Source organism: Microcaecilia unicolor, chromosome 1 (genome assembly GCF_901765095.1).
Source record: "Microcaecilia unicolor chromosome 1, aMicUni1.1, whole genome shotgun sequence".
In the NCBI taxonomy this organism is placed as follows: domain Eukaryota; kingdom Metazoa; phylum Chordata; class Amphibia; order Gymnophiona; family Siphonopidae; genus Microcaecilia; species Microcaecilia unicolor.
Window position 1 is genome coordinate 41134928 of NC_044031.1, and position 19259 is coordinate 41154186.

Consider the following 19259-nt stretch of genomic DNA (forward strand, 5'->3'; position numbering starts at 1 on the left):
GATTGAACCTGCTTCTTCGTGGGAAGTGTGGAATTCATCTTTGGAGGAGATATTATATTTGGGAAGAGATGATATTGTAATGTATTGAAATGATTCTTTAATATGGCTTTGGATATGGTAGCCACAAAGCATAACGTGATTGTGAAGACAGAAGGAGGAAATGTAGGGTCTTGGGTACCCCCAAGATTGAGGACTGTGTGTCAACAGTTGAGGCAAGCGGAAAAGGAATGGTGTAAGTCTAGAGATCAAGATGTAAAAGATTATTATTTGTTAAAGTTACATACGTTTATTATAGCAGTCTCTAATGAGAGGGAGAGGTACTATCAGCAGCGAATTGTAGAGTCTTTAAATTGACCTAAGGAATTGTTCTCAGTAGTGCAGTCTTTGACTGATGACAGAGGGTTGGGGTCTTTGGAATCACCCTTCTCACCTGATGTGCATTTGGACTATTTTGTACAAAAAATACAGCAAACAGTTGAGACTTTTCCTAGTATTGTGGATAGAGAGTGTGATCTGATTGAAGCAAAGGCAGGGGGATGTTGGGGTGATTTCTTAGAGGTAACAACGATGCAAGTTCAGAATTACCTGCAGAAATGTTGGCCAACTGGTGCAATAGAAGATGTTTGTTCCCCTTTTTTGTTAAGATATAATATGACATGTTTAGCTCATATTGTGAATTTGTTTTTGTAAGAAGCTTTTGTTCCTTAAGAGCTGAAGATAGCTACAGTGCAGTTAGTGATGAAGGATAGGAAGATATTTTGTCACTGCCATTGCTTGCTACAGCACTAGAGCGGGCTCTTTACAAACAGTTAGATGATTTTTTGATAAGAAACTCAATCTTAGATGAGCATCAATATGGTTTTAGGAGGGTTCATAGTATGAACTCCTTGCAGCAGCTACAATTGATGAAAGATTAGGTCTTGATGGATGACAAAATTATATCTTTGCCTTCCTGGATATCTCATACTGAAACATCTAAATGCATGTGGGACAGAAGGTACTGCTTTGTCATGGTTTGAATCTTTTTTGAGTGAAAGACAACAGGTGGTTATGTCTTAGAAATGAGACTTCAATGCTGCACACCCTGCGAACAGGAGTCCCGCAGGGTTCGGCATTATCTGCCATATTGTTTAATATCTACTCGGCCCCATTACGTTGGTTGTTTCAGTCTTTGAAGGTATCATATCACCTATATGCTGACGACATCCAGTTCTTTTCTCAACAACTGATTCTATTTCAGATGTGGTATGTAAATTACAGACTATTTTTGATGCTTTGCTTGAGTGGTTGGTATGGAATCATTTGAAGCTCAGTGTCAATAAAAGAGAATTGCTTTATGTTAGTGGAAATTCATTGTCTCCTTTTCCTGAGACTGTATTACTGTCAGGAGTCTTTGTGAAAGTAGGTACCCAGATGCGAAGCCTGGGGTTATTGTTTGATTTTCAATTCTCTTTCTAGTTTTAGGTTCAATTGATTTGCAGCTCTTTAAGCTTCATCTATTGAGCAAATTGCGGAGACTTTTACCAAGAATGGGTCTTCTACGAGTTGTTGAAGCCATTGTTCTGAGTGGTATTGATTATTGCAACATAGCCTATTTGGGTTTATCTATCGCTAGTATTAAATCTATACAAATGGTCCAAAACTCAGCAGTACGCTTGTTGTTTGATCCTTGCCTTACCCTATGCATGGAATCAACTTCCTGAGCCCCTACGCCTAGCCCCCTCCCTACCCATCTTCAAATCCTTGCTCAAAGCCCACCTCTTCAATGTTGCCTTTGGCACCTAACCTTTATACCTTTCAGGAAATCTAGACTGCCCCAATTTGACTGCCCCTACATTTGTCCATTAGGTTGTAAGCTCTTTGAGCAGGGACTGTCCTTCTATGTTAACTTGTACAGCGCTGCGTAACCTTAGTAGCGCTTTAGAAATGTTAAATAGTAGTAGTAGTATCTGCCAAAGTTTGAACATATTATTGTATACTTGAAAAGATTGAAGTAGTCACCAATTTCTTACCGTATAAAATTTAAGTTACTTTTGTCATTGCAAAAAGTTTTCTATCAGGAATCTTCTATGTATCTGAAACATGCAGTCCAAAAATATTTTCCATCTCTTCAGTTACGATCACTAATGTTTTGTGATCTTGTAATGCCTATTTTAAAATCGATTACGCTTGGACTTAACTAGAAGAGGAACCTTCTCAATAGCAGGGCCAATAGTGTGGAATAATTTGCCAAGTTAGTCATCTTAAAATTGAGTGACATGTACAATCATTCAAACACCAATTGAAAGCACATTTGCTATGCTTGGCATATTATGTACCTGCTGATGTTACTTCTTTGCTTACTTAAAGGCTTGGACATCATTATTTTTTTTTCTTTATCATTTTCTTTTGATTGTATATTATGAAGAATTTGTTTTGTATTTGTTTTTTATGTGATTTTATGTATGTACTTTTGTTAGCAACCCTGAACAAGGGCGGGTTAAAAATAATACATCCAATCCAATCCAATCTAGTATGCTTACCTCATTGTACATCCTGCTACCTTATCTCAACAACTGCTGCATTCAACATAATATCAACAGTGCAGCCTTAATTCTACCTGTCTGTAACTTTGCTTTGGCCAACCAACCTTGACTGCTGCGTACCGGTTATACCACGTCATCTAAATACTGATGTTATCCCCATTTAATGCACGAGTTTTCCTTACGGTCTGGGTGATGATCCAGTTTCCATCTCCTCGCTCTGTTCCCTGCAATTCTGAGAAGTCAGTGGCATTAACATCACAGCAGCCAAGGCAGCGATCTCTCTCATCCGTGGGTGCAGTGGGTGATAAGTCGGCTTCAGATGGTCGCATAACCTCAATTTCTCCTTTCGTCTTGTTCAGATGTGAAAGGGAAAATATAGAACACAAATGCATGTTATATAAACTGTTTCTTGCTAATCTTATCTTTCTTTTTTTTATCTAGACTAGCTCTGGAAAAGTTCACTGCTTTCTTGAATCTTTCTAGTTCCCCAGCTGACACTGTTCACCTCTCACTTTTTGTGGAGTGTTTCCCAGACCTCTCATTTCCACTCACAGAGGGCACCTGATAGGAGCCTATTCTATCAAGGCGATCTTAAACCCAGCGAAATCCAAGGCATTTGGTCGTGGGAGGAGCCAGCATTTGTAGTGCACTGGTCCCCCTGACATGCCAGGACAGCAACCGGGCACTCTAGGGGGCACTTCTAAAAATTTTTAAAAAAAATATACAAATACCTCCCAGGTGCATAGCTCCCTTACCTTGGGTGCTGAGCCCCCCAAATCCCCCCAAAACCCACTCCCCACAACCATAGCCCTTATGGGTGAAGGGGGGCACCTACATGTGGGTACAGTGGGTTTTGGGGGGGTTTGGAGGGCTCAACACTTACCACCACAAGTGTAACAGGTGGGGGGGGGGGTGGACCTGGGTCTGCCTGCCTGAAGTGCACTGCACCCATTAAAAACTGCTCCAGGGACTTGCATACTGCTGTCAGGGAGCTGGGTATGACATTTGAGGCTGGCATACAGGCTGGTAAAAAAAGGTTTTTATTTTTATTTTTTTAGTGTGGGAGGGGGTTGGTGACCACTGGGGGAGTATGGGGAGGTCATCCCCCATGCCCTCTGGTGGTCATTTGGTCAGTTGGGGCACCTTTTTGAGGCTTAGTTGTGAAAATAAAAGGACCAAGTAAACCCGGCAAAATACTGCTTAACGCTGCTTTTTTTTTCCATTATCCGTGAAAGCCGGCCATCTGGTAGCCACGCCCATGCCCATCCATGTCCCGCCTTCGCTATGCTACCGACACGCCCTCTTGAACTTTCAACAGCGCAGCGACGGGAAAGCGGCGATGGTGTCAAAAAAGCCGCTTTCGATTATACGGATTTCACCGCTTTTGAGAGATCGCCAGCCATCTCCTGATTTATGTCGGAAGATGGCCGGCGATCACTTTCGAAAATATGCCTGAGAGTTTAAGGAATTTAGGGCCTGATACTTAAACCCCTGATATTGAAAGCTATTAACTGGCCAGAAATAGCCGGTTAAATAGTGTTTTGGCACCTAACAGCGAATATTCAGCACGAGGTAACCAGTTATCTCTGCTGAATATTTGCAATCAGCGCTGACATTTACCCAGCTATATAATGCAATAACTAGCTACATTCAGCGCTGACCAGCTAAGTTTAGTGGGCAAATTTGATTGCATAAATAACAATCCTATCTTTACCTGCTATTAACTTAACTGACCAGTGCTGCATATTCGCTTAGCCGGTTAAGTTAGCACCGGCAAAAAAACCCTCCCAAATGTTCAATGCCGGTCACTGGAAACAGCCCGGTATTGAATATTCAGGGTCAGTGCCAACCATGGCACTTATGCAGGCTGCCTCCCACCAGCTCAATATCGGCCCCAAAATGTTTCAATATGGCAGGAGCTTCGCCCGTCCCCGCAAGAATTTAACCTGTCCTCACCCAGTCCCACAAGAATTTAATGGTGCATTAAAAAAAATGCCTTTTGGCTCTCTCAGTCTCTGGGTCTGAGCTGCAGCACTGCAGCAAGGAAGGAACGGAAGTTGGAACACTCTGGTGCGCACATGTAAGACTTCTCTGATTCACTGGCACTGTGTGCTAAGAGATCACCACATGCACACGCCAGTAGGTCAGGTGGCATCTGATGCTCGTGCCTATGTCAGAGCTGAGGTCTGCACATCAGCCCAGGAGCAGAGAGGATTAATAGTAACATAGTAAACGACAGCAGATAAAAGCCGGATCAGTCCATCCAGTCTGCCCAATAGTCACAATCATTATCAATTCATGATTAAATCAACAATGAATGTGATATTATATACTTGATTATGGTCTTTCTGTGGCGTTTCCGGGACATAGACCATAGGAGTCCGCCTGGCCCTATCCTTATGTTCCAACAGCTGGAGTTGCCCTCAAAGCCCACTCCAGCCTATTCACTCATTTGCGGGACACAGGCCATAAAAGTCTGTCCAGCTCTGTCCTCATTTTCCAGCCACTAAAGTTGCTGTCTAAACCCTTTCCAGCTCATCCTAAACCAGATTGCCATATATAAGACACAGACCGTACAGGTCTCCTGGTATTGGCCCTAGTTCATCACAGCCAGAGTCACCATGTAAGTGTCATGTGACACATCCACACACATGCAGCCATTTTTTAGGTTTTTTATAACTTCCATTTTCTAATTAGAGATCCTCTGTGTTCACCCCATGCCTTTTTGAGTTTCATCTCCATTTGTATCTCTACCACCTCCTTAATGGAGACTTTCCACATCTGTGCTGTTAAAACAAGGAGAAGGAGGAGGAGGAGGAGGAGGAGAAGACAGCACTCAAAGAACTTGGTACTTAGTAGGTGAAAGGTTGGTGCAAGTGCAGCATACGCTTCACAAGAACCCCACAGGCACTGCTTCTGTCCCCACGGGGACCCCACAGGAACTGCTTCCGTCCCCACAGGAACTGCTTCCGTCCCCATGGGAACCCCACAGGAACTGCTTCCGTCCCCACGGGATCCCCACAGAAATGCTTCCGTCCCCGTGGGATTCCCGCAAACCCCATTCCCGTGCAGGTCTCTGTGGTCTGAGGGCATTCCTTGGAACACCCTGGATGCTATAATATTTCCCAGTTGGGAAATGAGTTAGGTATAAATGGATTTTTATTTCCACCTTTTCTTATGAAGCCACAAAAATATGGAATGATCTTCCCGAGAATATTAGAAGATCTTTTTTATTTTTCACAAATTTAAGATTTATAATCACTTCAAAGAATCAATGATATAAGAAAAATCACAATATAAGGAAATACAACAAAATAGAAAGCTAAACGATATCAATTCACAGCACAATACGAGGAAAAATGTAGATCCAAGATCAAGAAATAAAGAAATAGAAACAACAGCAGAACCCATAACGCTGAGGCATTTATTCAATAACCTTAAGTTCCTCTTTTGCAGAAATAGATTCCAACAGCTGCATAGTAAAAGGGCCCCCTAGTCACTTTACCGCCTGGCTACTGTGTGGCCCAGGTGGTAATTTCATTTTTGACACGCGTCCCCTACGTGCACCAGAAAAGAATTTTTATTTTCTGGTGCACGGCGCAACCGAGTGGTAAAAGGCATTTGGGGCACGTAGACCATTACCACCCGGTTAACGCGTGAGACCTTACCGCTAAGTCAATGGCTGGCGGTAAGGTCTCAGATCCAAAATGGACGCGTGTCAATTTTCATTTTGCCGCACATCCATTTTCGGTCAAAATTTTTAAAAGCCATTTTTACAGGTGCGCTGAAAAATGGATCTGCACGCATCCGTAACACGGGTCTACACTACCACAGGCCATTTTCCAGCGCATTTTAGTAAAAGGTCCCTTTGATTATTTGATGTAATCTTCAGTGGACCACAAATTTCTCCAGTCTCCAAAATACACTACCCAGATAGCTTTTTACTTGTTTGAAAAACTTGCAGCCATGTTATGGAGTATGAAGTAAAATTGGGCTTTTAGTGCATTTTGTATTTGGCATTTATAGTACCTGTGTCCCTCCAGGTGTGGGATCTTAGGTTATCTGGTTTCCTCACGCTGTGATCTTATTTTTCTTACTGCTCTTCACACCCTCCTTCAATCCCCATCCTTTCCCCGTTTCTTACCAGGAATGCTACGCCTCCATGGCCAAGGCTATACCGCTGACCAAAATAATTCTTCCCGTGTCGGGATGACTGGCTCAGCTTGCCTTTCCTTTTCGGGTCCCTTCTCCTTAGGGTGGGCTTGTCTTGCGTAGGCTGCAGGAAGACAGCAGAAGATTAATGTTCATCTCAGCACAGACCCACCCATGAAGGTTTGTCAGCTAAATCTGAGCCATCACCTATATTTTGAGGCAGTTCTGACTTGCCAGTGCTTATGTTGCTTCTTATTTTTTTCATTTGGGTCTTTGTTCCATTCTTTGAAGGACATTCTGTTGACTAAAGTAGCCTCCTTCACTTCACTTCACCTTTCAAACATGCTGGCTGTCATTTTCTCTTTTTTTTTCATCTTTGTGGAATATATCTGGTCTGGGCTTCCAAGATGAAGACTAAACTAGGCCTTGCTGTGTCTTCTAGAGACTATCTGTTAATGCTGTAGGCTGTGGCAGAATGTTCAAGTTTTAAAGTTGTTTCCTGTGACTATCAGCTCTTTATTCTTTATTTGAACTGGCTAAGCTGTGCTGCAGAACTAAAGTTAAATCTCTAAACTGGGGTTTCCTGTGACTATCAGCTCTGTATTTGTTCTTGATTTACGCTTATTTTTTTTAATATACTGCTGTCTGATGAGATTTGTTATCAGATCTATGTTTATAATTTTATAATGTTTGGTGTATTGATCAGACCTTTTTAAGAGATTTGATATTAATGCTTGTAATGCTTTAATTGTTTTGCTGGATATTAGTATTTCTGTACACCGTGCTGGACCTTTTTCAGGAGAAATAGCAGTTAACAAGTGCTATATTGCATACTGAACTCATACAAAAAGAAAGCCTTCTTTTTAAATTTTATTTTTATTAGCTGTAGATTTACAAAGGAAAAGGAACAAAAAAAAATCAAAGATTCTGCCTTAGGTACAGGAGCATAATTTGATCATTAACGCCAGGAAATACTAAGCAAATAGTAACAAGAAAAAACTTTTTGCCCCGTTCTTGAAAAAAAAAAAAAAACTGGAAGGAGAAAGGAAAAGAGATATAAGAAAATCATTATAAAGACAAAATTGCTTCCTGGAGCATTAAAAACCTTCTAAACTAAAAGCAGATGATCAATAAATTAAAATAACATAAAAAATAAATAAAAGGAAAAGCAAAAAGGACAAAAAAATGCTAAATCATAAAAAACTGACTATTACTTCCATTATTCCCATATCCATTCTATAATGAGTTTCTGGGAGCTACCATCTTAATACACTGGGAACAGCTATGTTTTCATGTTCTTCCCGTACACCATGTACATTGGTCGCCTTCCTAATGCGGATAGTCATGGAGTTCCAGCTCAAAGGAGCTATTATAGCAATCCTGTTCCTTATCTACGTTCACTTTTAATATGTCCCCCTGGCTTGATCTGAGCAGTCTATTGATCTGAAACCAGTTCTGTTTCTCTACCCAATAAGCAGGTTTCCGTTTTTTAAAGCTCTGAAAGCTAAGCTCTTTCAATTGAAACCAAGCAGGTATCAGCAACCAGTGCAGAAGCCTGAGCTCTGGAGGTGCTCTCTCTGTCAGATATTCTCAGTGCTAGCTCTGGTATTCTGCAGCAGTTGTAATCTCCACAACAGAAGAACTGCGAGCCAAATGATGCGGTAACTTAAGACCCCTTTTACCAAGCTGCGGTAAAAGGGGGGTCTGCGGTAGTGTCAGCGTGTGGATTCACTGCACGCCAAGGCCCCCTTTTACCGCAGCAGGTAAAAGGTTTTCTTGGGTTTTTTTTTTTAAAAAGGGAAATAGCCCTGTGGTAAGTGAACCACTTGCCACGCCGTCATTTGCCAGGATAGCCATTACTGCCACCCATTTAGGAGGTGCTCACCCAGCAGTATCCAGGCAGCACTGGAGCGGAGAAGTAGCCTAATGGTTAGTGCAGCGGGCTTTGATCCTGGCAACCTGGGTTCAATTCCCACTGCAACTCATTGTGACCTTGGGCAAGTCACTTAACCGTCCATGGCCCCAAGTACAAAAGATTGTGAGCCCTCTAGGGGCAGACAAAGTACCTGCCTATAACATGTACAGCACCGCGTACATCTAGTAGCGCCATTGAAATGATTATTAGTAGTAGTTAGTAGAAAACAAAAATGCATTGTAAACAAGATTAGTGCAGGGGCTGCATCCACATTTAGGGCAAAAAACATTTCAGTTTTTGGTTCCGTCACTAAGGAGCCTTTTTACTAAAGGGAGGTAGGGCTACTGCCATGTTGGCGTGTGGCAAATCGGGCTACAGCAGGAGTGAAAAAATATTTCCTCCAATTTGTTTTAAAAGAAGGATTTCCATGTAATTTCATTGAGTGGCCCTCGGTCTTTGCATTTTTTGAAAGAGTGAAAAACTACCCATGCCACACCACTCAGGATTTTATAGACCTCAATCATATCCCTCCTCAGTTGTCTCTTTTCCAAGCTGAACAGCCCTAACCTCTTTAGCTTTTTCCGATATGGAAGCAGTTCCTTCCCCCTTTATCATTTTGGTTGCTCTTCTTTGAACCTTTTCTAATTCCACTATATCTTTTTTGAGATACGGCGACCAGAACTGCATGTAATACTCAAGATGAGGTTACACCATGGAGTGATACAAAATCCCCACACCCAGCAACACAGCATAACCAATGATCGTACTGGACAATATACAATCCTCACTCCCCTCGACCCTCATGTTGCCTGATACACACCTACCTCTTGCGACCACAATGTAACCTTGTATTTGTTATCAACCGACTTGGCGAACGCCATTACGGCACTATGTAAGCCACATTGAGCCTGCAAATAGGTGGGAAAATGTGGGGTACAAATGTAACAAACAAACATTATAATATTCTTGTCTTATTTTGCATCCTGTTTGCTTTTTTGGCCGCCACTGTACACTGGGCGGGCTGGTTTTAGTACAGGCCAATGCTTTCTGTTAGTTATTTTAGACATTTCAGCATCTTTTGATACACTTAATCATGGTATTTTACTTAATAGATTGCAATCAATTGGAATTGTAGGTAAAGGGGAAATGGGACTTGATATACTGCCTTTCTGAGGTTTTTGCAACTACAACAGTTTACATATATTCAGGTACTTATTTTGTACCAGGGGCAATGGAGGGTTAAGTGACTTGCCCAGAGTCACAAGGAGCTGCAGTGGGAATTGAACCCAGTTCCCCAGGATCAGAGTCCACTGTACTAACCACTAGGCTACTCCTCCACTAGCAACATTCCATGTAGAAGTCAGCCCTTGCAGATCAGCAATGTGGCCGCGCAGGCTTCTGTTTCTGTGAGTCTGACGTCCTGCACGTCAGACTCACAGAAACAGAAGCCTGCGCGGCTGATCTGCAAGGGCAGGCTTCTATATGGAATGTTGCTACTGGAATAGCAAAATTCCATGTAGAATCTCAAATAGTAGCAACATTCCATCTAGAATCTCCAATAGGGAAAGGGAAATGGGACTTGATATACCGCCTTTCTGAGGTTTTTGCAACTACATTCAAAGCGGTTAACATATATTCAGGTACTTATTTTTGTACCAGGGGCAATGGAGGGTTAAGTGACTTGCCCAGAGTTCCCCAGGATCAAAGTGCACTGCACTAACCACGAGGCTACTCCTCCGCTCGGATTGGTTTAAGTCGCTCCTTGAATATAGGCAATTTTGTGTCTCTCAGGGAAATGACATTTCGAATTTTATTCATTGTAAGATGGGTGTTCCACAGTGGTTTTGTTTATCAGCAGTTTTGTTTAATATCTTTTTATTGTCCTTGTGGGTCAACTGTTAAATTGTTTTTACATTCAATTTAGATTGTATGCGGACGATATACAGTTTTTGTTGCAGTTCTCTCATTTAGTACAAGTGACTTTTGATCATCTAAGTTTGACTACGCATTCTATTCAATGCTGGATGAAAGCAAATCATGAAAAACTGATTATAAATAAGACCAAGATTTTGCTATTGTCAACATATGACTCATCAGATATACCATCCGGATTTCCTTTTGGTAATGAAAACATTCTAATAGTTCAGATGTTATTATTATTATTATTAGCATTTGTATAGCGCTACCAGACGCATGCAGCGCTGATCTAGGAGTGATGGTGGATTCAGGTCTGACAATGGAAGATCAGATACATAAAATTTGAAAGGAAGTGTTCTATAAAATGAGATTAGTTAGGTATTTAAAAGATCTTCTTAAGCCTTATAATTTTCAAACAGTGGTGCAATGTTATATATCACCATGCTTTGACTACTGTAATGGTTTAAGAACATAAGAACAAAAGCATTTGCCATGCTAGGACAGACGGAAGTTTCAGCGTGCTTGTCTGACATTGCTGTCTGGATGTCTCAATGCCACCTGAAATTAAACATGACCAAAACCGAGCTTCTCATTTTTCCCCCCAAACCCACCTCCCCGCTCCCCCCGTTTTCTATTTCTGTTGATAGCTCTCTCATTCTCCCTGTCTCCTCAGCTCGAAACCTTGGGGTCATCTTTGACTCTTCTCTCTCCTTCTCTGCTCATATCCAGCAGATCGCCAAGATCTGTCGTTTCTTTCTTTACAACATCCGTAAAATCTGCCCCTTTCTTTCCGAGCACTCTACCAAAACCCTCATCCACACCCTTGTCACCTCTCGTTTAGACTACTGCAATCTGCTTCTTGCTGGCCTCCCACTTAGTCACCTCTCCCCTCTCCAGTCGGTTCAAAACTCTGCTGCCCGTCTCGTCTTCCGCTAGGGTCGCTTTACTCATACTACCCCTCTCCTCACTTCACTGGCTCCCTATCCGTTTTTGCATCCTGTTCAAACTTCTTCTACTAACCTATAAATGTACTCACTCTGCTGCTCCCCAGTATCTCTCCACACTTGTCCTTCCCTACATCCCTTCCTGTGCACTCTGCTCCATGGATAAATCCTTCTTATCTGTTCCCTTCTCCACTACTGCCAACTCCAGTCTTCGCGCCTTCTGTCTCGCTGCACCCTACACCTGGAATAAACTTCCTGAGCCCCTACGTCTTGCCCCATCCTTGGCCACCTTTAAATCTAGATTCAAAGCCCACCTCTTTAACATTCCTTTTGACTCGTAACCACTTGTAACCACTCGCCTCCACCTACCCTCCTCTCCTCCTTCCTGTACACATTAATTGATTTGATTTTGCTTACTTTATTTTTTTGTCTATTAGATTGTAAGCTCTTTAAGCAGGGACTGTCTTACTTCTATGTTTGTGCAGCGCTGCATATGCCTTGTAGCGCTATAAAAATGCTAAATAGTAGTAGTAGTAGTCACAAGTACCTGGCAAGATCCCAAAATAGTAGAATACATTTTATGGTGCTTATCCTAGAAATAAGCAGTGGTTTGTTATTGGGAATACAGAAAACTCAAGTTAAAGTATTGTAGGCAGCCCAGAACTCAGTTGCCAGAGACTTGACAGAGAGCAATCGCTATGACCATATCTGTTCAGTTCTGAAAAGGCTGCATTGGCTCCCTATCGGGCAGAGGATCCAATGTAAGATTATATGTACTGTCTTTAAGATAAGTACAGGTCAAGCATCAAAGGCCTTAGGTATGAAACTACAAATACCAGCTGAGACGATCTTTAGTGTCTGCTGATCAATTAATTATGGATGTACCATCCTGACCTATCATGGTATCAATGCAGATGAATTAAGGAATTCTATTTTTTATACAGCTGGACCCTCATGTTGGACAAGTTGCCTGTGACGATCCGAAAGATACAGAATTTGAAAGAGTTTAAAAGAGAACTGAAAACTCTCTTATTTATGCAAGCATTTGAAAGGGTAGAAGGTTGAAGGAAGAGACAGCACGTCGTTGGCAGATAGGTTCCAGCAATGGAATGCATGTTATTATTTTGATGGTAATGTTTGTGATTTTCTTATTTTATGCATTGTGACTGTATGATTGTGATCTGCCAAGAACTTTGGATTGCTGCATAATATAAATGTTTAAATAAATAAATAATAGTTAAAACAAAAATAAATTTTAAAATTAAAAAAAAAAACATTCCTATTTGGGTTTCTGCCAAGTACTTCTGACCTGGATTGGATGCTGTTGGAAGCAGGATACTGGGCTAGATGGACCATTGGTCTGACCCAGTATGGATATTCTTATGTCCTTATTTTTTTTTTTTGTTACATTTGTACCCCGCGTTTTCCCACTCATGGCAGGCTCAATGCGGCTTTGGAGGGTTAAGTGACTTGCCCAGAGTCACAAGGAGCTGCCTGTGCCTGAAGTGGGAATCGAACTCAGTTCCTCAGGACCAAAGTCCACCACCCTAACCACTAGGCCACTCCTCCACTGTTGCTACTATTGGAGATTCTACATGGAATGTTGCTATTCCACTAGCAACATTCCATGTAGAAGTCGGCCCTTGCAGATCACCAATGTGGCCGCGCAGGCTTCTGTTTCTATGAGTCTGACGTCCTGCACATACGTGCAGGATGTCAGACTCACAGAAGCAGAAGCCTGCGCAGCCTTCTTCATGGAATGTTGCTAGTGGAATAGCAACATTCCATGTAGAATCTCCAATAGTAGCAACAATCCATGTAGAAGTCAGCCCTTGCAGATCACCAACGTGGCCGCGCAGGCTTCTGTTTCTATGAGTCTGACGTCATGCACATACGTGCAGGACGTCAGACTCACAGAAGCAGAAGCCTGCGCAGCCTTCTACATGGAATGTTGCTAGTGGAATAGCAACATTCCATGTAGAATCTCCAATAGTAGCAACAATCCATGTAGAAGTCAGCCCTTGCAGATCACCAACGTGGCCGCGCAGGCTTCTGTTTCTATGAGTCTGACGTCATGCACATACGTGCAGGACGTCAGACTCACAGAAGCAGAAGCCTGCGCAGCCTTCTACATGGAATGTTGCTAGTGGAATAGCAACATTCCATGTAGAATCTCCAATAGTATCTATTTTATTACATTTGTACCCCGTGCTTTCCTACTCATGGCAGGCTCAATGCGGCTTACATGGGGCAATGGAGGGTTAAGTGACTTGCCCAGAGTTACAAGGAGCTGCCTGTGCCTGATGTGGGAATCAAACTCAGTTCTTCAGTTCCCCAGGATCAAAGTCCACCACCCTAACCACTAGGCCACTCCTCCATGTCAGAGGAAGTAAGTTAGATGCATAATATTGATAATTCAGTGTTAGATACCTAACTTACACCACTATAAGAGCCATGTTGACAAAGCCGCACTAGCGGCTGGCGGTGCAGTACTGCCAACACAGCCCATTCACTTTGAATGGGCTGTTTTGGCAATGCCGCACCGCTTTGTAAACAAGGGGGTAAGTGTCCTATGTAAATTATTTTATATCTCTTTCACTAATGGATATGTTCGAGGGGGAGGAAGAGACTTCAGAAGCTCAGATATTCCTACAAACAATTGCAGATCTGAGCACAACCATCATCAGTCATTAAAAAAAAAACCTGTCCTAATCTTTTACGCAATTTTTATATGGTTCCATGACTTCCCCGATATTACAAACCTCCAAGATTCTGAACATGTATTAGTGCTTGTAACTCGCTCCTGTTGCTGGCCGGAAGATAAACGAGGTTATGCACTAAGCGATAACAGCACATTGGGCAGATAGCAGCAATGGATTGGCGGCTCCTGAGGAAGCTGTGAAGTGAAACGGAGTGGCCCTGTTGAGCAAGCTAATGCCACTTCAGTTAAGTTGCTGTTTCAATAGTGAATTGCGCTGTCAATATAAGAAACACGGAGGAAGTAACGAGAACTGATAAATTTGAAGAATTATGGAGATTTGTAATGTTAGGGAAGTTCTGGAACTATATAAAAATAGTGTATATGAGTAGGGGAGGTTTTTATGACTGGTGATGGTTGTGGAATCGACAAGCACAGAAGAACAGAAAAACCTCCACACAGGTCAATGCAAAACAGGCAAACACAGAGAAGGTGACACAAAAGAGTAGAGGAGTGGCCTAGTTGTTAGCGTGGTGGACTTTGGTCCTGGGGAACTGGGTTCAATTCCCACTGCAGGTACAGGCAGCTCCTTATGACTCTGGGCAAGTCACTTAACCCTCCATTGCCCCAGGTACAAATAAGTACCTGTATATAATATGTAAGCTGCATTGAACCTGCTATGAGAGGGAAAGTGCAGGGTACAAATGTAACAAAAAAAAAAAAAGATGATGTAGAAAAAAATGTCCAACGGACTCAAAGAGTTCACTTCAGAAGTTTTATTCAAAAATATATGCAATGGACTTGACACAAATCGTGTTTCGGCCATGAGGGCCTGCCTTAGGAGTCCCTGTATACTGCACAAGTAGAACTTCTCTGCGTTCTATAGCATCTGAAAGAAAAAACCCCGTATCTGATGTACCAAACACCAGAGCGGGCACTTCTAAACTGGAGCAGAATGTAGCATGAGTACATAAGTACATCAATATTGCCACACTGGGACAGACCAAAGGTCCAGCAAGCCCAGTGTACCTGGCAAGATCCCGAAAAAGTTCAATACACTTTATGCTGCTTATCCCAGAAATAAGCAGTGGATTTTTCCCAAGTCAATTTAATAATGGTCTGTGGACTTTTCCTTTAGGAGCTGTCCAGACCTTTTTTAAACCCCGCTAAGCTAACCACCTTTACCACATTCTCTGGCAACGAATTTCAGAGTTTAATTACTTGTTGAGTGAAAAAAAAATTTTTCAGATTCGTTTTAAATTTACTACTTTGTAGCTTCATCGATGCCCCCTAGTCCTAGTAATTTTGGAGAGAGTAAACGATTCGTGTCTACCCATTCCATTCCACTCATTATTTTATAGACCTCTATCATATCTCCCCTCAGCCGACTTTTCTCCAAGCTGAAGAGCCCTAGATGTTTCAGCCTTTCCTCATAGGGAAGCCATCCCATCCGTTTTATCATTTCGTCGCCCTTCTCTGTACCTTTTCTAATTCTGTTATATATATTTTTTTAGATGCGGCGATCAGAATTGAACACAATATTAATGGCGCAGTCGTACCATGGAGTAGAGAGTTGCACGGGGACAGAAATCTTACCCATCCCCGCCCGTCCCTGCTGGAATCTTACCCGTCCCCACCCATCCCCACTGGAATCTTACCCATCCCCACCCATCCCCGCAAAAATTTAAACCATCCCCACCCATCCCCGTAAGAATTTAAAAGTACATAAAAGAAAGTTCCAGTCAGCTCCCTCAGTCTCTTTCTGGATTTGAGCCACAGCACTGTAGGCAAGGAAGGAACAGAAGTTGGAACTTGGAACACTCTGGTGTGCACATGTAAGATTTGTCTCTGATCCACTGGCAGTGGGTGCTGAGAGGCCGCCACATGCCCGCGCCAGTAGGTCAGGTGACATCTGATTCTCGTGCCTGTGTCAGAGTTCAGGTCTATGCACCAGCCTGGGAGCAAAGAGGATTAATAGTAACATAGTAAGTGACAGCAAATAGACCTGAACGGTCCATCCACTCTGCCCAATAGTCACACTCATGATCAATTCATCATTAAATCAACGAGTGTGATATTATATACTTGATTATGGTCTTTCTTTCGTGTTTCTGGAACAAAGACCACAGAAGTCTATCTGGCCCCATCCTTATGTTCCAACTGCTGGAGTTGCCATCGAAGCCCACTCCAGCCTATTCATGTTCTCATTTGTGGGACACAGACCGTAAAAGTCTGTCCAGCACTGTCCTCATGTTCCAGCCACTGAAGTTGCTGTCTAAGCCCTTTCCAGCCCATCCTACACCAGATTGCCATGTATGAGACACAGACCATACAAGTCTGCCAGGTATCAGCCCTAGTTCATCACAGCCAGAGTCGCCATCTAAGCGTCACTTGACACATCCACACACATGCAGCCATTTAAGGTTAGCTTTTATATAACTTCCATTTTCTAATTAGAGATCCTCTGTGTTCATCCCACGCCTTTTTGAATTCCGTCATCATTTGTGACTCTACCACCTCCTTAATGGAAGACTTTCCACATTTATGCTGTTAAAGCAAGGAAGAAGAGGAGGAGGAGGAGGAGACAGCACTCAAATAAATTGGTATTCGGTTGATGAGAGGCTGGTGCAGGTGCAGCTTACACTTCCACGGGAAGCCCACAGAACTGGTTCCATCCCCGCGGGAACCCCGCAGGAACTGCCTCCGTCCCTGCGGGATTCCCGCAGGGACGGAAGCAGTGCAGCTCTCTACCATGGAGCGATACAAAGGCATTATAACGTCCTCACTTTTGTTTTCCATTCCTTTCCTAATAATACTTAAAATTCTATTTGCTTTCTTAGCCGCCGCAGCACACTGAGCAGAGGGTTTCAACGTATCATCAACAACAATGCTGAGATCCCTTTCTTTGCATCGAGCACACACATATGACATCTCACCAAATGGGAGATAATCATACATGTGACACTCAATGCAAAAGACTGGATAGCACCCCTCTCGCTGCTGGACTACTGTCTGCATCTCAATATTATAGAGTTATTTAATTAAAACTTCTTAAGGTACTAGGGCACTGGAACTCTTTGCCGGAGTATGTGTTAAAAGCAGTTAGTGTATCTGAGTTTAAAAAATGTTTAGACAATATGCTGAAATCTTCTGCTCATTGTGCGGTGGCAGGCCAAAAAAGCAAACAGAATGCTAGGAATTATTAGGAAATGGACGGTAAATAAGACCAAGAATACTATAATGCAGGGGCGTAGCCAGCCTTCCGTGGGTGAGGGGTCCAGAGCCCGGGGGGAGGGGGCACATTTTAGCCCACCGCCGACATTGCCGCCGCGAACCCGCCACCGCTGCAGCCTACCTTTACTTTTGCTGGCGGGGGATCCCACTCCCTGCCAGCCGACGTCTTCTTCTCAGTCGCTTCCTGCTCTTCAATTTGTTTGCTGACGTCCTGCACGTTGAACTGTTCTCTGAGTCTGACGTCCTGCACGTACAATTACGTGCAGGACGTCAGCAAACAAATTGAAGAGCAGGAAGGACTGAGAAGACGTCGGCTGGCGGGGAGTGGGATCCCCCGCCAGCAAAAGTAAAGGTAGGCGGCGGCGGGGGCGGGTTCCCCGGCCCCCTCAGGCCCCACGTAGCTACGCCACTGCTATAATGCCTCTTTCACTCCATGGTGTGACTTTGCCTTGAGTATTACGTTCAATTCTGGTTGTTGTATCTCAAAAAGGACATAGCGGAATTAGAAAAGGTTCAAAGAAAAGCGACCAAAATGATAAAGGGGATGGAACTCCTCCAATATGAGGAAAGGCTAAAGTGATTAGGGCTCTTCAGCTTGGAAAAGAGACAGGTGAGAGGGGATATGATTGAGGTCTATAAAATCCTGAGTGGTATAGAACGGGTAAAAGTGAATCGATTTTTCACACTTTCAAAAAGTACAAAGACTAGGAGGACACTCAATGAAATTACATGGAAATACTTTTCAAACAAATAGCAAATATTTTTTCACTCAAAGAATAGTTAAACTCTGGAACTCTTTGCCAGAGGATGTGGTAACAGCGGTTAGCGTATCTGGGTTTAAAAAAGGTTTGGATAAGTTCCTGGAGGAAAAGTCCATACTTTGCTATTAAGATAGACGGGGGAAGCCAGTTGTTGCCCTGTGATTGGTAGCATGAAATGTTGCTATTATTTGGGTTTCTACCAGTTACTTGCAACTTGGATTGTCCACTGCTGGAAGCAGGATACTGAGCTACATGGACCAATATTACCAGTACGAGAAAAATAAATTTACATTTTTAAATTAAAGCAGCTTTAAGGACTCAGGCCCAGATGCATCAACCAAACGTAAAAAAATCTAAAATGTAAAAGTCCTTAACGAATTTTAAAAAACGAAGAATGCACCAAAAAAACAAGTCGCACATGTTCGGTGTGGTATTGTAAAGTACAATGCATTAATCCCCATCGGTAATCGGCCCCTAAAGCATGCACAGAGCAGCCAATTGTTATGCTGGCTGCTCTGCGCATGCCACAAACGTCAAAACAAAAACTCAAAACACAAACACGTGGCTCCCTGCTTCCCCCTGCATAAAGCAAAAAAGGATCGGGAGAGGGCAAAGGCGCTCGTCATGAGCGTCCTGTAAGGACGGCCTTGCCCCCTCCACCCCCGCCCGAGGTCGCCGCTGCTCCCCGCTTCTCCCTGTATTAAATAAAAAATTAAAACAAAAATCAAAACTGTAGCAGCCCCGGCCCCCCTCCCTTCCTCTCTGTTTCTCCCTCAGCTCTGCCTCCCGCCATCCTCCACCCCCGTGCCCCGCCCCCCTGAGGTCATCGCCGCCGCTCCCCCCTTCCACCGGGCCCCCCCACCGCCTTACCGGGCCCACGCAGCACCTCTCACCTCTGTGTGAAGGCGCTGCACGGGCACGCAGAACAGCTAATCGACGTGAGTCTTCAGGATGTCTCTCCTTCCCTGACCTGGGCACGCCCCCGTCTGACGTAAGCAACCTACGTATTACACCTACGTAGGTTGCTTACGTCAGACGGGGGCGTGCGAGGGGGGGGATCAGGACGTGCGAGCATTTAGCTCTGTGATCCTAGCAGGAGAGTGCAGTTGAAGA

The 19259-nt window shown here is 43.3% G+C and overlaps 1 protein-coding gene across 2 annotated transcripts in view; it reads right to left on the minus strand.

Moving 5' to 3' along the window:
• The window catches only part of LOC115465546, a 71740-nt gene that overhangs the window by 46654 nt on the left and 5827 nt on the right, over positions 1-19259 (minus strand). For both annotated transcript variants that reach the window (XM_030196095.1, XM_030196086.1), the window contains exons 2-3: positions 6670-6801; positions 2708-2875 (exon numbers count right to left, since the gene is read on the minus strand). In XM_030196095.1, coding sequence (XP_030051955.1) covers positions 2708-2875; positions 6670-6801 — 300 coding nt within the window. The remainder of the gene's footprint in view (positions 1-2707; positions 2876-6669; positions 6802-19259) is intronic.